Genomic DNA, 25429 nt, shown 5'->3' on the forward strand with positions numbered 1-25429 from the left:
CGACATTTATTATCCGATTTTGTTGAAATTTGAGACAGTGAGTTATATCAGGCCACTCGACATTCTTTTTCAATTTGGTCCAAATCGGTCCAGATTTGGATATAGCTGGCATATAGACCGATCCGCCGATAGGGTCTTAGGCCCATATATGACACATTTATTGTCCGATTGTGCTGAAATTTGGGAGAGAAAGTTGTGTTAGGTCCTTTGACATCTTCCTTTAATTTGAGCCAGATCGGTCCAGATTTGGATATAGCTGCCATTTAGACCGATCTCTCGATTTAAGGTATTGGGCCAATAAAAGTCGCATTTGTTGTCCTATATCGCCGAAATTTGGGACCGTGTGTTGTGTTAGGCCCTTCGACTTTTTTCTTCAATTTGGCTCAGATCTATTCAGATTTGGATATAGCTGCCATATAGACCGATCTCTCGATTTAATGTTTTGGGTCAATAAAAGGCGCCTTTGTTGTCCTATGTCGCCGAAATTTGGGACCGTGTGTTGTGTTAGGCCCTTCGACTTTTTTCTTCAATTTGGCCCAGATCGGTCCAGATTTGAATATAGCTGCCATATAGACCAATCTTACGATTTAAGGTCTTGGGCAAATAAAAGGCGCATTTATTGTCCATTGTCGCCTAAATTTCGGACAGTGAGTTTTTTTGGGCCCTTCGACATTCTTCTTCAATTTGGCTTAAATCGGTCTAGAATTGTATATACCTGCCATATAGACTGATCTCTCGATTAATGTTCTTGGGCCTATAAAAGGCGCATTTATTGTCCGATTTCGCCTAAATTTGGGACAGTGAGTTGTGTTAGGCTCTTCGATAATTTTCTGCAACTTGGCCCAAAATGGTCCAGATTTGATTTAAAGTCCTTTTTACTTATCTTGATATATTGATATAAAAGAAACCCTGCCAAAAAAAATTTGTGGGATAGTTATGCTCTATAATACGGTTAAAGTGGAGTTTGAGCAAGTGTAACAAATTACTGCAGACAAATAATTTTCAATTGGTTTATCTTGTCAACACTGACATGTATGAGCATGAAATTAAATCCAAGAATAATCTCTTCAACATGTCAACTATAGGGAAAATAAAATAAAGATGTTCTAGAATGTGATGCCTTGCATGCACTGCACTTACTTGTAACCATATTTTGGTGATTCACTTTCATTGCGACGTCTTGACGCCATCATAGAGTTGGCCCGATCGCCACGGGCAGCAGCCATCATATACGTCCACATGACGATTCATGACATGAACCAAAAGTCCGCACGTAAGCAAAAAATTCTTCCAAATCCAGATGTGAATAAATTTTCGTTACTATTCTTGGCCTGCAATTGTAACAAGCAAGAGCTTATGTTCAGTCTGTTTTTAATGTCGACGTTGGCGTTTGCTTTCGATATCCTCGTTCAGTGAACCTCAATCACAGTTTACGACAGTGACAATTTGCACAGTCAAAAGAATCTCTTCTCCTTGTGTGGAGCAGCAGGGAGAGCTGCAGCGGTGGCCAGAAAGCACGGGGGAATTTTACTTGGTGTTCTTTGTATGTTTGGGGAAAATTATAAAAATTTTCCCCATAGTCTTGAATGAACAAAAGTGATTTATCTAAAATCTTTGTTGCATTGATTGACACATCTATGGAGTGGCTGTCGTTGTGGTTTGAGTCACGCTATACGGTACACAGGACACACACACGTGCTTCGCAAATCACACTCTCTGCCGTTCTCTTGGCCCAAAGTCGAGTGCTTTATGATTTTGCCCTGTGTGCATCTGACAGACACACGTATACACACACACACACACTAAGTTGTTAGACGATGTTGTTGGACAGGGAAATTGTTTGCCGCTCTTTTTTGCTATTTTCAGCTGAAATTTTCCTAAATTATCTCTGTGCGAATTGCTTGCCTCCGAAGGGAGAGGGAATTATTGACGAAATTGACTAATGACACCAAGTCAAAGTTTGTGAGATTTCATTGTGCTCTGCCAACGAACGATGTATCTGATGCCTTGTTTTAAGTGATATATGTGTAAGATCTGTATATGTGTGTGTGGGTTTTAAATCCCAGGCATTACTTGCAGGTCCTTTTTTAATTTAAAAAGTCAAAAAATTGCTTTTGTATGTGTGTGGGCAAGGAAGCTTCATGTGGTTTGGGTAAGTTAAGTTGTATTGATGGCTCTCTCGTTGCATGAATATTTCCCCTTGTGTGTGTATTTGTGTGTCTGCTTATTTTTCTGTGTGTCACCACTCAGCAGTTGTCGTCTTTACTGCCGCAGTGGGATGTGCCAATGTATCCTTCACTCTGCGAGATATAAACATTAAGCCTTGTAAATGCTCACATGCTAAACCATCGATAAAACCAAATTAATGATTTTTTTCTCTTCCATATGGTCGTCGCTGTACTACAATGCTCAGTTGCCGGAGACAGATGTTGTGACGGTTGTGGCGGACGCTGGTGCGCTGCTGCTAGTCCCTTGGATCTGGTCTGGTGGGGATTTTTCTCGTGTCGTGCCAAAGTGTGTGCAGTTATCTGTAACGATAAACACAATTAAGCGAAATTAATTAATTTAATTTTGGTTTCATCAAAATTTGATTGACATTTCTTTCATTTTGGCTGAAGTTCTCAGTAAGAAATTATTCAAATGAGTCATTTGTATTTGCTCCAATGTGATGCGGCAAAATCTCAAAAATCCGATAATCATTGCGAGTCTCCCCTTAGACCCACTGGGCTGGGATATTATGTAACGACACAGTGGTCGTTGCATAATGTAAATCATTTAGTATTGATTTAAATCCCAAATGGAGGACACACCAGTAAAACATGGCAGAGTACACAAAATAACCTGCTAAAGTTGACACACCTACCGCAATGGGTACATTCAAAATGCGCCGCACTGCGGGGATTTAAATCTCTACGTAAATAAAAGTACTAAAATCCTTCAAGGAAGAGAAGGCTGCAAGATTTGTACAACCCCCTGCTCAGCCCTGCGAGGGATAACAATCTTGTTGCTAGGTGTGGGCTAATTAGTTAAATCTAAGGTCAATGTATTCATTAAAGATACCAAGTAAAAGCGCGTATAGTTCGTCCGGGCCAAATTTTATATACCCTCTACCAAGGATCACATTTGGCAGGTTCTTTGAATGACTTTTTCAAATAAATGGGAGATACATTTACATATACAGATGGCCCGTAAAAATGCAAATTTTGCACATGAACATTCCACTAAGGAATAGGAGCAAACTTCTCACATATCAATGAGTGCAGTCCGATTCAAGTTTAAGCTCAATGATAAGGGGCCTCCTTTTTATAACCGAGTCTGAATGGCGTGCCGCAGTGCGACACCTCTTTGGAGAGAAGTTTTATATGGCATAGTACCTCACAAATGTTGCCAGCATTAGGAAGGGAAAACCACCGATGAAAATTTTTTTCTGATGGTTTCGCCATGATTCGAACCCAGGCGTTCAGCGTCATAGGCGGATATGCTAACCTCTGCGCTACGGTGGCCTCCACAGATGGCCCATACTTGTCATAATTATTTGAAATAAAAACATAGGGACGGGCTAAATTTGGGCCAAGCCAATCTTTTGATACCTTACACCAAATGGGGTATGCAGGTTAAGTCATCGAAACTAAAATTTGCTTAAATTTGAAATGTAGAATTCCGAGCAAAATCCGGACATACTGTGGGAGTCATAGAAAAAATCTTAGTGCTCAATATTGAGAAGATTGGTCCATAATTCGTTAGGAAAGGCCTTAAAAATGAGGCCATTCCTGTTCATAGTTAAAATAATAGAAACAAGTAAAAATGCATTAAGTTCGGCCGGGCCGAACTTTGGATACCCACCACCTCTGGTATATATGTAAACCATCTTTCATCAAAATCCGGTGAAAACTGCATACCGTAGCAGCTATATCGAAATATGATCCGATTTGGACCAAATAATAATAAGTACAAGTCATTGTTCAATTGTGTATAAATAAACCGATCTGGAACATATACAACATGGATGTCGAAAAGCCCAACATAAGTCACTTTACCAAATTTCAGTTAAATCGGATTATAAATGCGCCTATTTTGGGGCCAAGACTTTAAATCGAGATATCGGTCTATATGGCAGCTATATGCAAATCTTGATCGATCTAAACCAAATTGCACAAATACGTGGAGGGGCCTAACTTAACTCACTGTCCCAAATTTCAGCGACATCGGACAATAAATACGCCTTTTATGGGCCCAAAATCTTGGATCGAGAGATCAGTCTATATGGCAGCTATATCCAAATCTGGACCGATCTGGGCCAAATTGAAGAAGGATGTCGAAGGGTCTAACGCAACTTACTGCCCTAAACTTCAGAAAAATTGGTTAATAAATGTAGCTTTTATGGGCCCAAGACCCTAAATTAGATGATCGGTATATATGGCAGCTATATCCTAATTTGGACCGATTTGAGACAAATTGACGATGGATGTCGAAGGGCCTAACATAACTCAATGTCCCAAGTTTCAGCAAAATCGGATAATAAATGTGGCTTTTATGGGCCTAAGGCCCTAAATCGGAGGATCGGTCTATATGGCAGCTATATCCAAATCTGAACCGATTTGAGCCAAGTTCACAAAAGATGTCGAAGGGCCTAAAACAACTCACTGACCAAAATTTCAGCAAAATCGGATACTTAATGTGGCTTTTTTGGGCCTAGGACCCTAAATCGGATGATCGGTCTATATGGCAGCTATATCCAAATCTGGACCGATCTGGGCCAAATTGACGAAGAATGTTGGAGGGCCTAACACATCTCACTGTCCCAAATTTCAGCAAAATTGTTTAATAAATGTGGCTTTTATAGGCCTAAGACCCTAAATCGGCGGATCGGTCTATATGGGGGCTATATCAAGATATAGTCCGATATAGCCCATCTTCAAACTCAACCTGCTTATGGACAAAAAAAGAACCTTTGCAAAATTTCAGCTCAATATCTCTATTTTTAAAGACTGGAGCGTGATTTCAACAGACAGACGGACGTACATGGCTAGATCGTCTCAGATTTTTACGCTGATCAAGGGGATATATATTTTGATGTGTTGCAAATGGAATGACAAAATGAAATGACTTTACAAAAGAAAGAAAGAACTTGACTTAGGGCTTTTTTACCTCCGACTGAAATTTTGAGGAAAGGTCTATCTGATTAAACATAAAACTCTATTTTGAGGAAAAAAAATGAGTTAGACCCTTTTTATATTAAGCCATCGATATGCACATTATATATCGAGGTATTATAAATGGAATGACTTGATTATCCAACCTCCAAGGTGAAGGGTACAAAAGCAATAAATGAAATCTCCTTATCTATAAACAAAACAAATGAAGTTGGCTAGCGAACAAATGCAAGCAAATAACCCGATTGTCGTTGAATAAACTCTCTTGCACACATTGCTACCATGCCAAAATGGCACAGAAGTGGCGACAGGAAAATTAAAAAAAAAAATTCAAATCCTCCATTTGAGAGGATGTCAACAGAACGAGTTTACGTCTAAAATAACTCCCTACCGAACTAAATGTGAATATTTCGCAATGATTGTGAATAAGAGTGAATCCTATTTGATGCATTCACCAATGGAACCAAATTTCTCTTTAGCTTTAGCTGATGTCTAGAGACACTTGAAATAAATGCAAAATCGATATCATTCAGACTTGGGCGCTGAATCACAAACAATACCATTTGAATGCATACAAATGGAATGTGAGAAAATATTTCGCTCGCAGCTTGCCAACAGCGTATAAGACTAGGCCTTGAGATTCGGGTTGTAAGAGCCCCATATACATTGATCGAACTCCCGATTTATAGTCTAAAGTTCGTAACAGGATCCCTTTGGGCTGATTTCACTGAAATAAGGTCTAGTCAGTTTACTAGATCTCTTGAGATCCATCAAAATTGGACCATACTTGAATATACCAGTCATAAGGACCAATTTTTATACCCACCAACGAAGGATGGGGGTATATTCATTTTATCATTCCGTTTGCAACACATCGAAATATCCATTTCCGACCCTATAAAATATTTATATTCTTGATCAGCGTAAAAATCTAAGACGATCTAGACATGTCCGTCCGTCTGTCCGTTGAAATCACGCTTAGGCCCATAAAAGCCACATTTATTTTTCGATTTTGCTGAAATTTCGGACAGTGAGTTGTAGTAGGCCCTTCGACAACCTTCGTCAATTTGGCCCAGATCGGTCCAGATTTGGATATAGCTGCCATATAGACCGATCTCTCGATTTAAGGTTTTGAGCCAATAAAAGGCTCATTTATTGTCCAATATCGCCGAAATTTGCGACAGTGCGTTAAGTTGGCCTAACTTAACTCAGTGTCGCATCTCTCTGTGAGTTGCGTTAGGCCCTTCGACAGATTTCTACAATTTGGCCCAGATCGGTTTAGATTTGGATATAGCTGCCATAAAGACCGATCTCTCGATATAATGTTTTGGGCCCATAAAAGGCGCATTTATTGTCCGATTTGGCCGAAATTTAGGACAGTGAGTTTCGTTAGTCCCTTCGACAACTTTCTGCAATTTGGCTCAGATCGGTCCAGATTTGGATACAGCTGCCATATAGACCGATCTCTCGATTTTAAGTTTTTGGCCCATAAAAGGCACAGTTATTGTCCGATTTCGCCGAAATTCGGGAAAGGGAGTTGTGTTAGGCCCTTCGATAGCCCTCTTTAATTTGGTCCAGATCGGTTCAGATTTGGATATACCTGGCATATAGACTGATCTCTCGATTTGAAGTCTTGGCCCTATAAAAGGCACAATCATAATTCGATTTCGCTGAAATTTGACACAGTGATTTATGTTAGGCTTTTCGACATCCGTGTCGTATATGGTTCAGATCGGTCTATATTTGGATATGGCTGCCAAAAAAGACCAATATTTTGATTTACAAAATTAAACAATGACTTGTACTTATTAGACCTCTCAATATTAAGGAAAAAATAGTTTAATATTGCAGCCTAATGGAAAATGCTTGTTCTTAAAGATAGGTTTGTACTTCAATCAGAGGTTATAAAATACCTCTTCTTATTGCCGAGTCCAAACGGCGTGCCGCATCCATTAGTGAAACCAGATGATGCAAAATTTTACGATAATCGAACAACAAATGCGACCTGTACCTTGATCACCAAGAATATCAAATATCGAATTTCACAAATTCCTCCAGCCAACCTACACGGTATGGATTGTATGAGCCACATTGGTCCATGTTTTGATGTAAATGTCTATGAACCGATTTCCAGCTAACTTCTAAAGAGTAAAGAAAGTCCACTTTTTGAAAGAACACCCCGCTGTGGCAAAAAAAGAACCGCTCCGCTTTTGTTCGAGTCCTAGTTTATGACTTTCAACACTCTCGCACAAATCGCTCCATAATCTGGCATAGCTCCCACATAAACCGATCTCCCGATTTGAATTCCTGAGCCCCTAGAAGGCGTTTTATCCAAAACTGTTTACCATGCATGCTGCTATGACTTTCAACACACAAATAAAAGTATTTTACATATAATGGTAGAAGGTAAACAAACAACCAGTGATGTCTTTCAGTCTAGCATTAAAACTTGTTTATCTCAGACTTCACTTTATTTTCCAACAGCTATCCTTCGATTTTTTCAATAAGAAAATCCTTCTCAAGGAATGAAATTTTACAAAATCATTTAAACTAACTGCTAAAGCATATAAATTTCTTCAGCATACATTTGGAATGAAGCTCAATGATTTATCCCCCTCCTACTGGGCAACAACTTGGTCTGCATTCTAATACGTAAGTAAGAAAAGCGTCTCCTTCCATTGTTGTCCTTACCACCTTTGGGAAATGTCAAAGGAACATGAACACCCTTGTGTACTGTCTACTTCCTTAATGCACTTAGCATCAAAGCTTAGTTTCACCACAAGCATTCCGGCTTAAATAACTGGTGCACAACTAACCGAGATACCACATTCATTGCTAACCTGGGAATGGCTGACGCCGGTGGTGGATGCGTTGAAATTCTTTGAAGTTTTCAAACGATTCGCTAGTGACACAACAGGTGACAATTGTTCCTTGGTTGAGTATAACCTAAGGGCTATAAGAGCAAGGCATGCGGCATTGCGACTGAACTTGGATGTAAGTTAAGTTTTTACTTAAGTATCCGGCCTTTAGCTGAATGCCAAATTTATTTACACAAGAAGTAAAATTTTTATTGTATTTGAATTTATGGCAAACCTTTTAAAAGAGGTCACAACGCCCAGTATTTGGCCTTATGGCTGTTGGGTCTTGCAAATGCAAATTTGCCCATGAACATTATGGAAAAGGCGCAAACTTCTCACATATCAAAGAGTGCAGTCCGATTCAGGTTTAAGCTCAATGCTAAGGGGCCTCCTTTTTATAGCCGAGTCCGAACGGTGTGCCGCAGTGCGACACCTCTTTTGAAGGGAAATTTTTATATGGCATAGTACCTCACAATTATTAGGGGATATCTTTCGCTTAAATTTTTATGATGGTTTCGTCAGGATTCGAACCCAGGCGTTCAGCGTCATAGGCGGATATGCTAACCTCTGCTCTACGGTGGCCTTCTTGGGCCTTTACGTGTGCATATTCACACCACATTTTCGGTGTTTCGACTTAGCACTCGCAGAAATGACTGCAGCCCAAAACATCCGAGACGCTTCTTGCAATTCCCGACAAGCCTCAGCGGGCCTTCAGCGCCGCCTGACAGTCAATATTTATTGTGACACTCCCATAAGGCCGCCGCACTTGATCCTCGATCACATCCAAGGCCCTGATGTGATCGTACATCTGCCTGACACTGCACCCGTCCAGAAGTGGCTGTGTGACTCGCTAAATCCTAGGAACTCAACAACCAACCCAGTTGTTGTTATTTTAGCCACATTGTATGCGGAAGTAGCGATCCTCGTAAAGCTCCTGTAGGTGAACAAGCCTGTTCCGGTCCAAAGGACCGATCTGTTATTGATTTAAAGGCGCCACTAACTCGCATAGTCATATCAAGCATCACAGGCACTCAGTATTTTTTCAAAAGCCGGTGACGCCCGACCTCTCACTGAGACTCTCCGCTCGATACCGCTGATTGTCGGCGACTGCCTTTGCAGATACTCCGTTTGGAGCATTCCAGTATGCGCAACCTGTGGACGCGCCCGGTAGCCCGCAGCTAAGCTTTTCATGGCACCAATGAACACCACATAGATCGGACCCCAAAGATCCAGCCTGTGTGCTGCTCACAGCTATCCTGAGCAATTATGCCACCAACCAGCTTGAACACATCTGGGTAAACATAGGCACCAGAGAAGGCCACGACCTCCAGCCTAAAGCTCCCCCTTTGAAAACCTCCAGTTCGTCACCGAAAAAGGATCCGCCCGCCACAAAACCCATAGGAGAAGTCCAGTGGGCTTCCGCTAGATAAATTGCTGCTACCACTGACGTGAGGCTAAGGGAGCATTCTCATTGGTCTGTGTTATCCTTGATACAATCTCGGATGTTCCATTACACACTACCTTGATAAAAAAGTACTGTACCACTATCGGTTATATCACTAAACCGATTGGAACTTCGATATCCCTGGTAATAGAAGTTACATAGACTTCTATACTGATGGTTCCAAACTAGACAACCAGGTGGGCTTTGGGGGTGTACTCTAAAGATCTATAACTGGTCATATCGAAAAGGTTACCCGGCCACTGCACCTAACCTAACCTTACCTAGGTCACACCATCGTGGTATAGTCGAGGCGAAGAAATGTGGACTTTCAATGAAACAACATGGCTTCCGGGCTGGAATCTCCATGATCAGATCATTCAGAGATGTGGTGGAGATAGTAGAGGCGGCTAGACAAAGGAACGATTATTCCAAACCGATTGTCCTCTTGGCCACACTAAATGTGAAGAACGCATTCAATAGCCTCAGATGGTCTAACGTCCTCCAAGCGCTCATAAAGGACTTTAATATCCCGGCGAATCTGATGAGAATAATGAAAAGTAATTTGCGTCACTGGGTACTTATCTATAACTCTCAGGGTGCACCGAGTGAATATGAGGTCACATCAGGAGCGGCTCAAGGATCCATACTTGGACCGGATCTTTGGAATGCCAGTTGTGATGGAATACTTCAAACATAAATGCCAGACAAAACTTTTCTGGTAGGATATGCTGACGATATCGCTGCTATCATCACGGCAAAAGACACGGAAGGTACAGAGCGCAAACTCCGACAGGTCATGCTAAAGGCAAAAGACTGGCTGGACTCCCACGGCTTGCAACTTGCTATGCAGAATACGGAAATTCTACTCCTAACGAGAAAAAATATCCCATTGGATGTGGATATGCGCATAGACATAGTGGTGAAGACCAAGAGATAGCTCAAATACTAAGGGATCCGACTAGATACCAAGTTGACCTATGCAGAGCAAATTCGGCATGCGACAACAAAGGCCGCGAGGATAACGGCGCAACTCAGTCGGCTGATGGCAAACATAGGTGGGCCTTTTCCGAGCAGGAGCAGACTCTCAATGGAGACATGCAGTAGCATCCTCCACTAGGGGAGTGAAATATGGGACCAGACACTGCAGACAGGCGGTTCTTAGAGTCATATTATTCTACCGGACAGTGGCGGAGCCCGCAGCCCTTGTTATAGCCGGAATGGTACCGATAGACCTACAGGCCATGGAGCGAGCCAGGCTCTACACCGCAAAGTGCAACACCCAGAGAGGACAGGGTGAGATTCAAACGGATCATATACGGGTCATACGAGAGGAGACTATTGAGAGATGGTAACAAAGGTGGACAAATGAGAATCGGGCCAGGTGGACGGGACGACTAATATCCGATGTACGGATGTAAAGAGATAGCAAGCACGTCTATATAAACTATTACGTCACTCAGCTCTTGACAGGCCATGGTTACTTCCGGAAATACCTGCACAGAATAGGCAAATGCTCCACAATAAGGTGCATTTATGAGGAGCTGGAAGTTGCAGACGATGTGGAACAAACATTTTTCGACTGCGAGCCCTGGGTTGAAAAACGCGGAGACGCGATAGGAGACGTTTCGCTTGGGACAAAAGTCCAGAGGATGCTGGAAGACGAGAGGATGTGGAAGACGGTGATGAGATGCGCCGGAAGAAGGTAGACCTGGACGTAGCGGCGAAGAGTATGAATGCGGAAGTATGGACGCAAACAAAATGAAAATGATATGGATAATCATCAGATATGTGGTCCACCTCGAAGGAACGCAAGAGCAGTTTCGAGATGGAATTAATTCCCAGGGTCGACACAGCGTGGGTTTTTACCCGGTACCGTTGATAACCGAGTCCGGCATAAGTACATGAGACGTACTCGTCACATGCGTAAAGTATTTTCCCATCCTGACCCAGAAAAAATAAAACTATCTTAGTGTGTAAGAAGGAGATTAACGCCATCTCTGAGGCTGGTACGATCCGCAGACGATTTGGCCCTGAAGGCCAGAAGACTGCCGTCAATAAACTTGGTAAACCTGAAGCCTTTCGGGACGAAGCAGTAAATGGTTTGGGCGACTAAAGCGCTTGTAACACTGTGGTCGGTAGGACGACGAAAATCCTATGGGGAGATTTGGATAGTGAGAAGACGAGGCCATCATTGAAAAAAAAGTAAGAAGAAGGTCAGTGAACCATATTGTATCATAACGGGACATATAGTACAGCGAGCTACTTATGCAAATGCATGTGGGGAAAATGATAAAACGTTTGAACATTTCCTATGACATTGCCCGGTTTTCGCGGCTAACAGACACCAACACCTAGATGAGGACACAATACCAGACTTGAACCTTAGGGGCGTGGTATGAAAAACAATTTCAGTTTTGTTAGTAGCACGGAATTCTTTGCTTGGATTTTGTTTTTCGAGGCTCCTTTTTAGTTTTTAGAGCACATAACAAACCGATTACTGGCTTAAGTGTATGTCCATAGTGGCATGGGGCGTATTAATATCCGCATCGCGTTTTCAACCTAATGGCTGGTAATATGTTCGTTTTTTGCACCGTTGCAAATCATTTTACTATAAGTTTTGAGGAAATGTCCTACTGAATGAAATCTGAAGGATTTTGCAACACATCAAAATATCCATTTCCGACCCTAGAAGGTATATATTCTTGATCAGTGTAAAAATCTAAGACGATCTAGCCATGTCCGTCCGTCTGTCTGTCGAAATCACGCTACAGTCTTTAAAAATAGAGATATTGAGCTGAAACTTTGCACAGATTCTTTTCTTGTCCACAAGCAGATTAAGTTCGAAGATGGGCTTTTCTTGTCCACAAGCAGATTAAGTTCGAAGATGGGCTATATCGGACTATATCTTGATATAGCCTGCATATAGACCGATCGGCCGATTTTGGGTCGTAGACCCATAAAGGCTATAGATCCGCCGATATAGGATCTTAGGCCCATAAAAGCCACATTTATTATCCGATTTTGATAAAATTTGGGACAATGAGTTGGGTTAGGCCTTTTGACATCTTTCTTCAAAATGACCTTGATTGGTTCAGATTTGAATATAGCTGCCATATAGACCGATCCTCCGATTTAGGATCTTAGGCCCATAAAAGCCAAATTTATTTACCGATATTGCTGAAATTTGAGACAGTGAGTTGTGTTAGACCCTTCGACATCCTACGTCAATTTGGCTCTGATCGGTTCAGATTTAGATATAGCTGCCACATAAACCGATCCTCCGATTTAGGGTCTTAGACCCATAAAGGCTACATTTATTAACCGATTTTGCTGAAATTTGGGACAATGAGTTGTGTTAGGCCCTCCAAAATCTTTCTTTAATTTGGCCCTGATCGGTCCAGATTTGAATATAGCTGCCATATAGACCGATCCTCCGATTTCGGGTCTTAGGCCCATAAATGCCACATATATTATCCAATTTTGATAAAGTTTGGAAAGTGCGTTGGGTTGTCCTACGACATCTTTCTTTAATTTGGCCCTGATCGGCTTAGACTTGGATACAGCTGCCATATAGACCTATCCTCCGATTTAGTGTCTTAGGCCCCTAAAAGCCACATTTATGATGCGATTTTGATAAAGTTTGGGACAGTGCGTTGTGTTAGGCCCTTCGACATCTTTCTTGAATTTGGCCCTGATCGGTTCAGATTTGGATATAGCTGCCATATAGACCGATTTTTCGATTTAAGATTTTAGGCCCATAAAAGCCACATTTATTATCCGATTTTGATAAAGTTTTGGACTGTGAGTTGTGTTAGACCCTTCGACATCTTTCTTTAATTTGGCCCTGATCGGTTCAGATTTGGATAAAGCTGCCATATAAACCGTTTTCTCGATTTAAGATTTTGGGCCCATAAAAGCCATATTTATTATCCGATTTTGATAAAGTTTGGGCAGTGAGTTGTGTTAGGCCCTTCGACATCATTTGATATAGCTGCCCATATAAACCGATCTTGGGTCATGACTTTTTGAGCCTCTAGAGGGCGCAATTCTCGACCGATTTAAGTGAAATTTTGCACGAAGTGTTTTAGTATCACTTCCAACAACTATGCTCAGTATGGTGAAACTCAGTGCATAACCTGATATAGCTACCATATAAACGGATTTGGGATCTTGACTTCTTGAGCCTCTAAATGGCGCAATTCTTATCCGATTTGGCTGAAACTTTGCAAGAAGTGGTTTGTTATGACTTCCAACAACTATGTTTAATATGGTTTTAGTTGGTCCATAACTTGATATAGCTGCCATAGAAACCGATCTGGGATCTTGACTTCTTGAACCTCTAGAGGTCGCAATTATTATCCGATTTGCCTGAAATTATTATTACAAAATTACAACTACTTCTCTTATGACCTCGAACATATGTGTAAATTATGGTCTGAATCGGTTTATAGCCTGATATAGCTCCCATATAAACCGATATCCATTTTTTACTTCTTGGGCCCCTGAAGGACGCAATTTTTATTCGAATTGGATGAAATTTTACAGTTCTTTTGTTTTATCATATGTTGGCCTAAAAAGAGATACCGGAAAAAGAACTCGACAAATGCGATCCATGGTTTAGGGTATATAAGATTCGGCCCGGCCGAACTTAGCACGCTTTTACTTGTTTTTTTTTTCTTAACTTTTCTACAGCTCCTACAAAGTCACCTTTATACGTTTTTTTTTACTTCAAAATTTGTCCCACAAATTCCTTACCCAAACCTCGGAATACTTCCACAACCTCAAAACCAACATTAAACAGATTTTTCTCAAGTTTCACCAAGTATTTCGCAATGCACTTAGGAAACTCAAATACAAGGCTGTTAGGAAAAATGCAGCAGAAACAGTGTCGAACGTAGGAACTGTAACTTTATCCAAACTCGTGTTAAGACAAAGTTTTAAATCGAAGCTGATTTGAATTAAAATTCATAGCAATGACGTTGACAATGATATTTCGTGAAATTTCCTTCAAAAATATATACCAAAATATTATTTTACATTTTGGTGTGAAATAGATTGTATTCAGTAAAACGAAACACAAAAAGGATAACTAAAATAGTATGCTTCGATAATGCACAAGAAGTGAATTTGCAAAAAAAAACGTGGACGAAGTAAAACAGCAAGCTACTAAACAAGCAAGCAGCTAAACTACCGTTTTAACAAATCGCTCCTCTGGTGTTCCTTAGTGTTAATATATTGTGATGGTTGCTATTAAGTTAGTTTCCTATGTCTGTTGGCTCACTGATGTTGTCCTGTTTTGGTATTTAATAGCTAATTTAGGTCGTCTTGGAAAGTCTTGTTAGTGTTGCAGTTATATCATACGAAATAAAAATTTTTGTATTCCAACAAGAGACTCATCCCTCATCATACAAACCTTCACTATAACCTACAAAAATTAGCCCCACGATGAAACCTTTAATTGAGCCAACCGAACCGTTCGATATATGAGGTTTCCCCTACCCAAATATTGCAACATGTATGGCAAAAATATACCATTAACTCCATTAAGTACACACAATATGCCCAATTAACCTGCAGACGATATGCCAACTAAAAGTGAAAAATAAACACTTCATAATTGAACCAATTTCTATTGGAGATAACAGAATAACCCCAAAAATTCCTTCCTTTTGGCATTGTTAAAATTCCTTGCCAAGCAAATCGTTCTCCGACTAGAACGAGTATTGCTAATATTTGCTCTAATAACATACAAATATTTGTTGATTAAAGTTGGGTCATAAACATCAACCCAAACTCCCCAAAATTCCCCCATCTCTTTAGTTGGTTTACAAACCCTAATGAGAGTTAAGAAGAAAATTCTCGTTTCGTTTGTTTCTGTAAAATACCCACTTTGTTCAAGTGTTAAATAGGGAGAAACAAAAAATTGTATGTACTGATGTGTGGCTGGTTTGGGTACACGTGCATGTATTTGTGCGTAATTTGGCCCAAAGGACCATTTACTTTTCATGTTCTCGCTTGCTACGAGTATATGATGAAAACATTTGCCATTAAATAGAAGAGGCAAAATAAAATAAATTTGCCGCGTGTAACCAGACAAGAAAAGGCATAAATGTAAAGGTGCTTTCCATGCCACCAAAGGAATTTTGATTGTGCTACTCATATTAAAGTAAGGACAAGAAAATGCCACGAGATGTTAAAAGTTAAAACGAAAGTTTACCCTTGTCCCCATTGAATGAGTTGCTTACACGTAAAAACCATACGTTTAACCTATCAGACCATACTCATAGTTTTTAAACATGGTTAAAACAGAGTTTACCTTTCAAATAGATATGCCGATTAATGGTTTGAAGCTCATAAAAGCTTACTGTATTACCCCATTTGGTGAAATTTTAAATACAAAATTCAACAGTGACATACATCTATTAGACCACTCAATACCCGTGCCTAATTTGGGTGCTTAAGTTATCCAATTTTCACAGGATTGTGACGAAATGGGGTGTTCATATATACTCCACCTCCACCATAGGATGGGGTATACTAATTTCGTCATTCTGTTTGAAACTACTCGAAATATTCGTCTGAGACCCCATAGAGTATATATATTTTTGATCGTAGCGACATTTTAAGTCGAACTAGCAATGTCCGTCCGTCTGTCCGTCCGTCCATCCGTCCGTCCGTCTGTCTGTCTGTCGAAAGCACGCTAACTTTTGAAGGAGTAGAGCTAGCCGCTTGAAATTTTGCACAAATACTTCTTATAGGTGTAGGTCGGTTGGGATTGTAAATGGGTCAAGCCGGTCCATGTTTTGATACAGCTACCATATAAACCGATCTTGGGTCTAGACTTCTTTTGCCTCTAGAGGGCGCAATTTTCGTCCGATTAGGCTGAAATTTTGCACATAGTGTTTTTATGTCACTTCCAACTTCACTTCACTGTGCTAAGTATGGTTAAAATCGGTTCATAACCTGGTATAGCTGGCATATAAACCGATCTTGGGTCTTGACTTCTTGAGCCGCTGGAGGGCGCAATTCTCATCCAATTTGAAAGAAATTTTGCACATAGTGTTTTGATATCACTTCCAATAACTGTGCGAAGTATGGTTCAAATCGGTACATAACCTGATATAGCTGATGTATAAACCGATCTTGGGTCTTGACTTCTTAAGCTTTTAGAAAGCGCAATTCCTATCCGATTTGGCTGTAATTTTGCACGTGATGTTTTGGTATCACTTCCAATAACTGCGCGAAGTATGGTTCAAATAGGTCCATACCCTGATATAGCTGCCATATAAACCAATCTGGGATCTTGAGTTCTTGAGCTTCTAGAGATCGCAATTCTCATCCGACTTGGCACAAATTTTGTACAACGGCTTCTCCCGTGGCCTTCAACATACGTGTGCAATATGGTCTGAATCGATCTACAGCTTGACACAGCTCCCATATAAACCGATCTCCCGATTTTGCTTCTTGAGCCCCGAATCGGACTATAACTTGACATAGCTCCTCCTCCTCCTCCATCCATATTCATTCTTCTTTGTTTGCCTATAAAGAGATACTGCGCAAAGAACTCGACAGATGCGATCGGCCCGGCCGAACTTAGCACGCTCTTACTTGTTCTGATGTTCTCGCTTAACCTCTGCGCTAAGTTATCCAATTTTCACCGGATTGTGGCGAAAGGGGGTGTTCATATATACCCGAGGTGGTGGGTATACAACTTGTTCTGACGTTCTCGCCATCAGTCAAAACCAAGGGTTCAGCGTCATAGGCGGATATGCTAACCTCTGCGCTACAGTGCCATCAATACTCATATATAGCCTACTCATTTGTCGGATTACGGCATCAAATCACAACTATACAATAGAATATTGAAAGTCGAAGGAAGGAACTTAGTCATACTCGACTTCCGTTAAATTCGTTGTTTCACCATCAACGTAGAGATTTCATCTACAATAGAACCAGCGCCTTAAATATCCTAAGGTAGTTCTTTATTTTGCTCTTTCCCATACGAAATGACTAACTGATTAAAACTGGTTAATATTTTAATCGATTTTTTTCTGATTGGCAAACTTTGATGGGTACTAAATGACTTGCGAAATTCTTTCCTATTTTAAATGATAATCTGAAAGTAAATACAGTAATCCTGGCAATCCATCATCACCTGCTGCCTTTTTATTAACAAGCTGGGTCACTGATATTCCAAACACATTCTGCAGTGTATCCTATATACCGTCATCCTAGACTGTTTCTGAGGTAACTTAGTAACCGCTGCTATAGGATGTCATGACGCTGAACACCAATTCTTGAATCCTGTCGTAAAAATTGGAGCAATGTTGTTATCGATTTTCTATTACAGTCGCAATTTACAGTTAAGTGTGGCACGGATAGGTGTAATTCGTTTTCAGTAAAGCTAAAAGAAATGAATGAAAGCAAATTTTTACGGCACCATACTATTAATACATGAAAAGCAGTAAGGAAAGGCAAAAGTCGGGCAAAGCCGACTTTATAATATTTTTATACCCTACTCCACTACTGTGGTCCAGGGTATTATAACTTAGTAAATTAGTTTGAAATACCCAAAAGGAAGAGAGATAGACCCATTGAGTATACCGATCGACTCAGAATCACTTTCTGATTTGATTTAGCTATGTCTGTCTGTCTGTCCGTCTGTCCATGTTAATTTGTGTACAAACTACAGGTCGCAATTTTCATCCGATCGGCTTCAAATTTGTTTTTGGTCTAGAGACGAAGCCTATAGAAATAAGAAAAAATCGGTTCAGATTTGGATATAGCTTCCATATACATGTCCATCCGATTTTCAGTAATACTGCAATATAATGGTCATTTGTTACCCGATTCTCTCGAAATTTGGCAGGAAGGATTTTCTTATGACTCCCGACATTAACGGTGAATTTCATAGAAATCGGTTCAGATTTGGATATAGCTCCCATATATATGTTCGTCCGATTTGCAGTAATAATGCAAGAAAATGGTCATTTGTTACCCGATTCTCTCTAAATTTGGTAGGAAGGATTTTCTCCGACTCTCTACATTACTGGTGAATTTCATGGAAATCGGTTTAGTATTAGTTATAGCTCCCATATATATGTTCGTCAGATTTTGGGTAATTTGCAATAATGTTGTCATTTGTCAACCGTAGTTATTACAATTTGAACATATTTTTGCTCGCCGAGGTCCATCAAAATTGGTTCAGAATTGGATATAGCTCCCATATTGTACTTATAGGGCAGGTGTAGGGTATTATACAGTCGTGACCGCCCGACTTTTGCCCTTCCTTACTGGTTTATGTGTAGAGCTTATCACGAAATCCAGTCAGACTTTAACTGGATTGCTATTGAAATATCAAATCGAACCTTGTAACATTTTCCTACGATAGGACAACAAATTTGGATTTCTATATCCTTAAAAGGCCATATCGGATAAAAGATTATATGGAAGTTGTATCGAAATCTGTGCCAATTTTAATGACATATACTGGGACGGCAAATAGAACATCTCGCGCCCTATATTGTTCAGATGTGACCAAAATTGTAGCTGCTACAGCCCTAAAACTCCGTATCGGATAAAAGATATATATGGATGCTATGTCTAAATTTGCACCGATTTTTATGAAATTTTGCAGTCATATTGAAATTTGAAAGAAAACACTTCGTGCAACATCTTGTAAAGATCCGAACAAAATTGTGGCTGCTATAGACATAAATTCCATATCGGATGAAAGATATATATGGGAGCTATATCTAAATCTATCTTTGACGAAATTTTACACACATATGAGGACATTGAATAAAACAATCCATGCCAAATTTTGTAAAGATCGGACCAAAATTGTGGCTTTTACAGCCTTAAAAGGCCATATCGGATGAAAGATATATATGGGAGCTATATCTAAATCTGAACCGATTTTTATGAAATTTTGTACACTTATGAAGACGCCAAACAAAGCACATCATACCAAATCTTGTAAAGATCATACCAAAATTGTGGCTTCTGCAGCCTTTAAAGGCCATATCGGATGAAAGATATATATGTGAGCTATATCTTAATCTTAACCGATTTAGTTCAATATCAAAAGCATTGGTCCTTGGGCCAAAGAAGTGACTTGTGCACAATTTCATGATAGTTGGACAATAAATGCGATCTGTAACATGATCACAAGAATACATGGACAGTCAGACGGACATAGCTAAATCGAATCTGGAAGTGAATCTAAGCCGATCGGTATACTTATCAATGGGTATAGCTCTTCTCCTTCTTAGCGAAGCAAACAAATGCACAAATTTATAATACACTGTAGCACAGTGGTGGTGCAGAGTATAAATATGAGTTGAAGCTGACACAATTTTTTTACATTCCCAGATGGTTTCCAATTAGAAGGCATTTCAACTGGAAACACTAGGCACTTAAGCGATTTAAGTTTCACATAACAACGATTTTTTTCAGTTAAGCGGTATTTTCAGTTAAACGATATTTCACCTAAGCGATTTCAATTGCATTGAATAACACCAAAAATGTATGGTTCTTCCCATCAAGTGAAACCAGCGGTATTTGTCGCTAAAGCGTATTACAGTTATGCGGTTTCGACCGTACTGTCAAATTTTACCAAGTCTCAGCTATGTGGCTCCCTACCGTTGAGGGCATTCTCTCAGCTGGTATTTAAAAAGAAGTTCGTTGCCAAATTTGCATTTAAGCGGAGAACACATGCATGTACATTTTGCATAACATTTAAAATTTTTAATAAATAAATAAACCCCGGATACAAGAATAAAATATGAGGTTGACATTCCTTAAAATTCACCTCCATTTGCCATAAAGTAGTCAGTTTTAACATGAAATACTACTCTTTCAAGCATTCTTATAACAGTGAGGAACTATGAAATAGGGTTTTTACGAAAAGCAAATGAATGCGGAGAAAAGCGGAAAAAATGAGTTATATACTTGAACAAGCGTTTAAACATGTGAAAGCTCTTTTCTTCTTCTTGGAAAACTTATCCATGGCTCCATAAGAAATTCATTTATATTCCGATGCTCAACCTCCAGCATAGGGCATACCATTACACATTCACTTGTGCACAGACAGGCAAAGAGAATATGTCACAAACAAATTTTATATGATCCTCTAACAAAAAAAAAAAACATCACTATACGAATTCTATGAGGCTGACAGTGTAATATTTAAATGTCTGCGAGGGCTTCACCAAAAAGTGGCAACAGTAAGAGTTTACCATGGCCTTAGGGTTAGTTGCCAAAAACATTTTCACTTTAATTAAGTGTGGAAAACAAGTGCAATGTCGGAATGGAGAAAGGGAAGGAAAGGAGGTTGAAGATTTTTACTTTTTCTAGATTGTAACAAATCTTAGGTTTAACTGGCAGTCTGCCATCAGACTCACTTGTACGTTTTCGTTCATTGTAATACCACAGGAACAGAAGAAGGAAGATGCTTTCTAGTTCCTACCGTTGAATCGTTCAGATCGCTTTAAAAAACCCACTTGCGAATGTTCACATCCGCTAAATCAGACAGGTTCTGATAGAAACGAGAACCTAAAGTTGAACTCCTTCTAACTGCTAGTGCAGGACACACACACAGAAGATGTTCTATAGTCCTTTTATCTTCAATGTCCCAATAGCTTCTGCAAAAGTCGTTGCTGGCAACCTTCAGTCAGTCAGCATGTTTTCCGACTAGATAGTGACGGACACAATGACTGAGACATCTGTTCTAGTCAATGGCAGCAAAGCAGTAGACCTCTTCAAGTCTAGATTAGGCCACATAGTTTTGGAATGCTCACAGCCCCCTCTTTGTGATCATCTATCATTCGTTGTCCTTCGGGCCTGGTCCTGAAAACTTAGCTTACATGTCGCCATAGGCATACCCAAAAATTCCAGTGTATCTGCAATGTGTAGGGTAGTTCATAGTCTCGCAAGCTCATCTGCTTTACAATTCTCTCCGATATCTCTGTGTCCCGGCACCCAGAATAGGTTTGAACTGGTCAGCCATGTCGTTGACGGATCGGCGACAGTCGAGTGCGGATTTTGTGTTCAGAAACATGTTCTCCAGGAATTTAATGGCTGCCTGGCTGTTTTATCTTAGCCATTCCACCACTTCCTTAATTGCACGAATCTCCGCTTGATACACACTGCAATGGTCGGTTAACCTTTTCGATATGACCAGTTCTAAATCTTTAGAGTACACCCCAAAGCCCAACTGGTCGATTAGTTTGGAACCATCCGTTTAGAAATCTATGTAACTTCTGTTACCAGGGATAACGTAGAACCAATCGTTTCTATCAGGAATAGTTGTACAGTAATTTTTGTCATAGAGCGGCTCAGGTAGGGTATAATGTAATCCACACTGCCTGGAACATCGGATATTCTATCAAGGATAACACAGTGTCCGTAGCCGCGTGAACCGATATGGCCCATTTACAATCACTACCGACCTACACTAATAGGAACTATTTGTACAAAATTTTAAGCGCATAGCTTTACTCCGTTGAAAGTTAGCGTGTTTTCTACAGACAGACGGACTTGGCTATATCGACTTAATATGTCGATAGTGTGAAAGCTTCCTTAACCTCACGGCAGTGGTCGCCGCAATTTGGGTAGCCACATTGTCCAGAGACATAAGATGAAGCATTTAATTCAGTGCATCAGATGGTGTCTTCCTCAGTGCGGCTGTGATGCACACACAAGCCATCCTTTGGATCCGGTTAAGTATTGAGCAGTAGGTGGACTTTTGAAGCGCCGTCCACCAGACCACAACACCATATAGCATTATAGGCCTGACAACTGTAGTATATACCCAATGCATGAAACGCGGTTTAAACCCCCAACTTTTGCCAATGGCTCTCTTCCATAGTAGAAGTCATTGCGGAAAATTCAAGCCAAAGCGGATAATAATTGAGTCCTATAATGGCTCAAGAAGTAATATCGGGAGATCGGTTTATATGGGAGCTGTATCAGGCTATAGATCGATTCAGACCATTTTTGAGACGTATGTTGAAGATGATGGGAGAAACCGTTGTACAATTTCGCCCAAATCGAATAAAAATTGCGCCCTCTAGAGGCTTAAGAAGTTAAGATCCCAGATCGATTTCTATGGCAGCTATATCAGGCTATAGACCGATTAGAACCATACTTAGCACAGTTGTGGGAAGTCATAACAAAACACTTCATGAAAAATTGTTGCCAAATCGGATAGCAATTGCACCCTATAGTGGCTCAAGAAGTCAAGATCCAATGTCGGTTTATATGGCAGCTATATCAGGTTATGGACCTATTTGAATCATACATTCCACAGTTGTTGGAAGTCATAACAAAACACTTTACGCAAAACTTTAGCCAAACCGGGAGAAATGCGCCTTCTAGTGGCTCTAGAAGTCAAGATCCAAGATCGGTTTACATGGCAGCTTTATCAAAACATGATCCGATATGGCCTATTTACAATCCCCACCGACCTACACTAATAGGAACTATTTGTGCAAAATTTCAAGCGCCTAGCTTTACTTTTCGAAAGTTAGCGTGCTTTCTACCGACAGACGAATATGGCTATATCGACTTAATATATCATGACAATCAAGAATATATATATACTTAACTAGCTGACCCGGGCACGCTCCGCTGCGGCTTCTTTTTCTTTATATGGAACAAAAGTCTCATTGGAATGTTTATTTTCGACAATTAAAGATCTTTTAGAGAAATACCATGCTAACTTGACTAACAGTTTAACAATATAAGTGGCTTTGTCTGAATCCCTTATGATCTTTGTTGGTCTACGAATTTAAATTTGGATGTAAGGTGTACTCCATTCCTAAAATACTTTATTTCAGCCCGATATTCTCATGATGTCTGATTTAGGGATGTTTTCGGGGATCAGGAAGTCCCCCAGGCACTTGGCCCTGAACAAATATCAGCATCGTGCTCTTTTCTCAAATAGCTTTTATTTAAGCCCCATATTGTATTTGGTTTAAGGGAAGTTTAAAGGATGAGGTGTCCCCCCAACTCATGGCCCCAAAATTGATTATCAAATTCATTTTCTAATCTCAAATACTTTTCATTTTAGCCACATATTGGCATGGTCGAAAATTTTGCACCCTTTGGGGGGTGCTTTGCGAAGGGATGATGCCTTAATACATGGATATTAAATTCGTATTCTACTCCCAAATACTTTTTTTTAGCCAAATATTGCGAAGGTCAGTAAAAAACATGGTTGTTTGTGGGGTATTTTGGGAAAAGGGTAGACCCCCAGAAAATTGGTCCCGAAAATGGGTATCAACTCTTTCTCTACCCTCCAATACCTTTCATTTAAGCCCCTCATTGACATGGTCGGTAAATATGCCCGACTAAGGAGTGTTTTGGGGAGTAGGGTGGTCCCCCAAACACTAAGCCCTAAAAATATATCAACAACGTGCTCTATTTTCATATATCTATATATCATTTATTTGAACCCCATATTGCCATTCGCCTCAAAATTGGATATCAAATTCGTGGTCTAATCTCAAATACCATTGCAAAAGCCAGCAAATATTTCCGGTTTGGGGTATGGGTCCTAAAATTTCTTGGTGAGCAAATGTGTCCTATTTGGGGGTTATTATGGTGGTGGCACGTACCCTAGACAGTTGGTCCTGAATGCTGATATAAGATACATGGTCTACTTCCAAATACCTTTCATTTTTCCATAGTCGGCAAACATGACCGGTTTGGGGGGTGTTTTGGGGGATGGTGCGTGATTTGGCCTTGAAAAAATATATCAGATTCGTGTTTGACTCTTAAATATCTCTTATTTGAGCCTCAAATTGCAATGGTCAGCAAATACTTCCTATTTGGGTGGTGTTATGGGGGTGGGGGTGGGCCCAAAGACACTTTTCCCAAATATTGATATCAGATTCGGGCTTCACTTCCAAAGACCTATGATTTGAGCCCCACATTGCTATGGTCGTAAATTTGTCCTCTTGAGGGGATGTTCTCGGGTTTGGGCGGCCCCCCCAAACATTTGGTCTTACATCTGGAGATCAGATTCGTATTCCACACTCAAATACCTTTTATTTAAACCCCATATTGCCATGGTCAGTAAATAAGTCCTGTTTGGGGGGTGTTTTGGGAAAGGGGTATACTTTTTCTCCATAGCCCGTGAACTATCTTCGGATTCAGATCCCATTTCGAGCCTACGGCCCATCTACATAGTGTCCATCATCTGTGAGCCTTCTCAGTACGATCCTAAATGTGACACTTCCATTTCAGTTTCCTGTCCAAGATCACACCTAAGTATTTGACCTTGTCAGATATCGAAATCGTCTTATTGAGGAAACGTGGTGCGTTCAATTGGCCCACCTTCCTCGTAAACAGGCATATTTCCGTCTTCTCTGGGTTATCATTGAGACCTCTGGGTCTAACCCAGTCATATGCCATATGCAAGACCCTTTCAGCCCTTCTGCATAGCTCGTACGGATCTTTACCCCTTAGAAGTATTATAACATCGTCTGCGTAGCAGATGGGTTCAAATCCCTGCTCAGTCAGCATTCGTAATAGGTCATTTATGGCGGTCATCCATACGAGTGGAAATGAAATGCCCCCCTGTGACGTGCCTTGTGCCACTTTCTCCCTTATATTGGGTTGCCCAAAAAGTAATTGCGGATTTTTTAAAAGAAAGTAAATGCAATTTTAATAAAACTTAGAATGAACTTTAATCAAATATACTTTTTTTACACTTTTTTTCTAAAGCAAGCTAAAAGTTACAACTGATAACTGACAGAAGAAAGAATGCATTTACAGAGTCACAAGCTGTGAAAAAATTTGTAAACGCCGACTATATGAAAAATCCGCAATTACTTTTTGGGCAACCCAATATTTATGCCATGGTTCACACTATTTATCCACCAGTTTCTTAGCATATGGTTTGTCCAGTCTCTAAGGACCGGGTCCACCTGGTACTGGTCTAAGGATTGGATCAGTGTCTTGGTCCG

The 25429-nt window shown here is 40.3% G+C and overlaps 1 protein-coding gene and 1 long non-coding RNA gene across 2 annotated transcripts in view; both read right to left on the reverse strand.

The window, feature by feature from the left end:
- The window catches only part of LOC106090426 (cyclic nucleotide-gated cation channel subunit A), a 145174-nt gene extending 143472 nt beyond the window's left edge, over positions 1-1702 (reverse strand). The window contains exon 1 of the mRNA XM_013256596.2: positions 1141-1702. Within this exon, the coding sequence (XP_013112050.2) occupies positions 1141-1241 (101 nt within the window). The 5' untranslated portion in view covers positions 1242-1702. The remainder of the gene's footprint in view (positions 1-1140) is intronic.
- Positions 1703-2317: 615 nt separating this feature from the next.
- LOC131998128 (uncharacterized) overlaps positions 2318-25429 on the reverse strand; it is a 214003-nt gene continuing 190891 nt past the window's right edge. Inside the window, exon 3 of the long non-coding RNA XR_009398590.1 lies at positions 2318-2528. This is a non-coding gene — a long non-coding RNA (uncharacterized LOC131998128). The remainder of the gene's footprint in view (positions 2529-25429) is intronic.

This window comes from Stomoxys calcitrans, chromosome 5 (assembly GCF_963082655.1).
Source record: "Stomoxys calcitrans chromosome 5, idStoCalc2.1, whole genome shotgun sequence".
Taxonomy (NCBI): Eukaryota; Metazoa; Arthropoda; class Insecta; order Diptera; family Muscidae; genus Stomoxys; species Stomoxys calcitrans.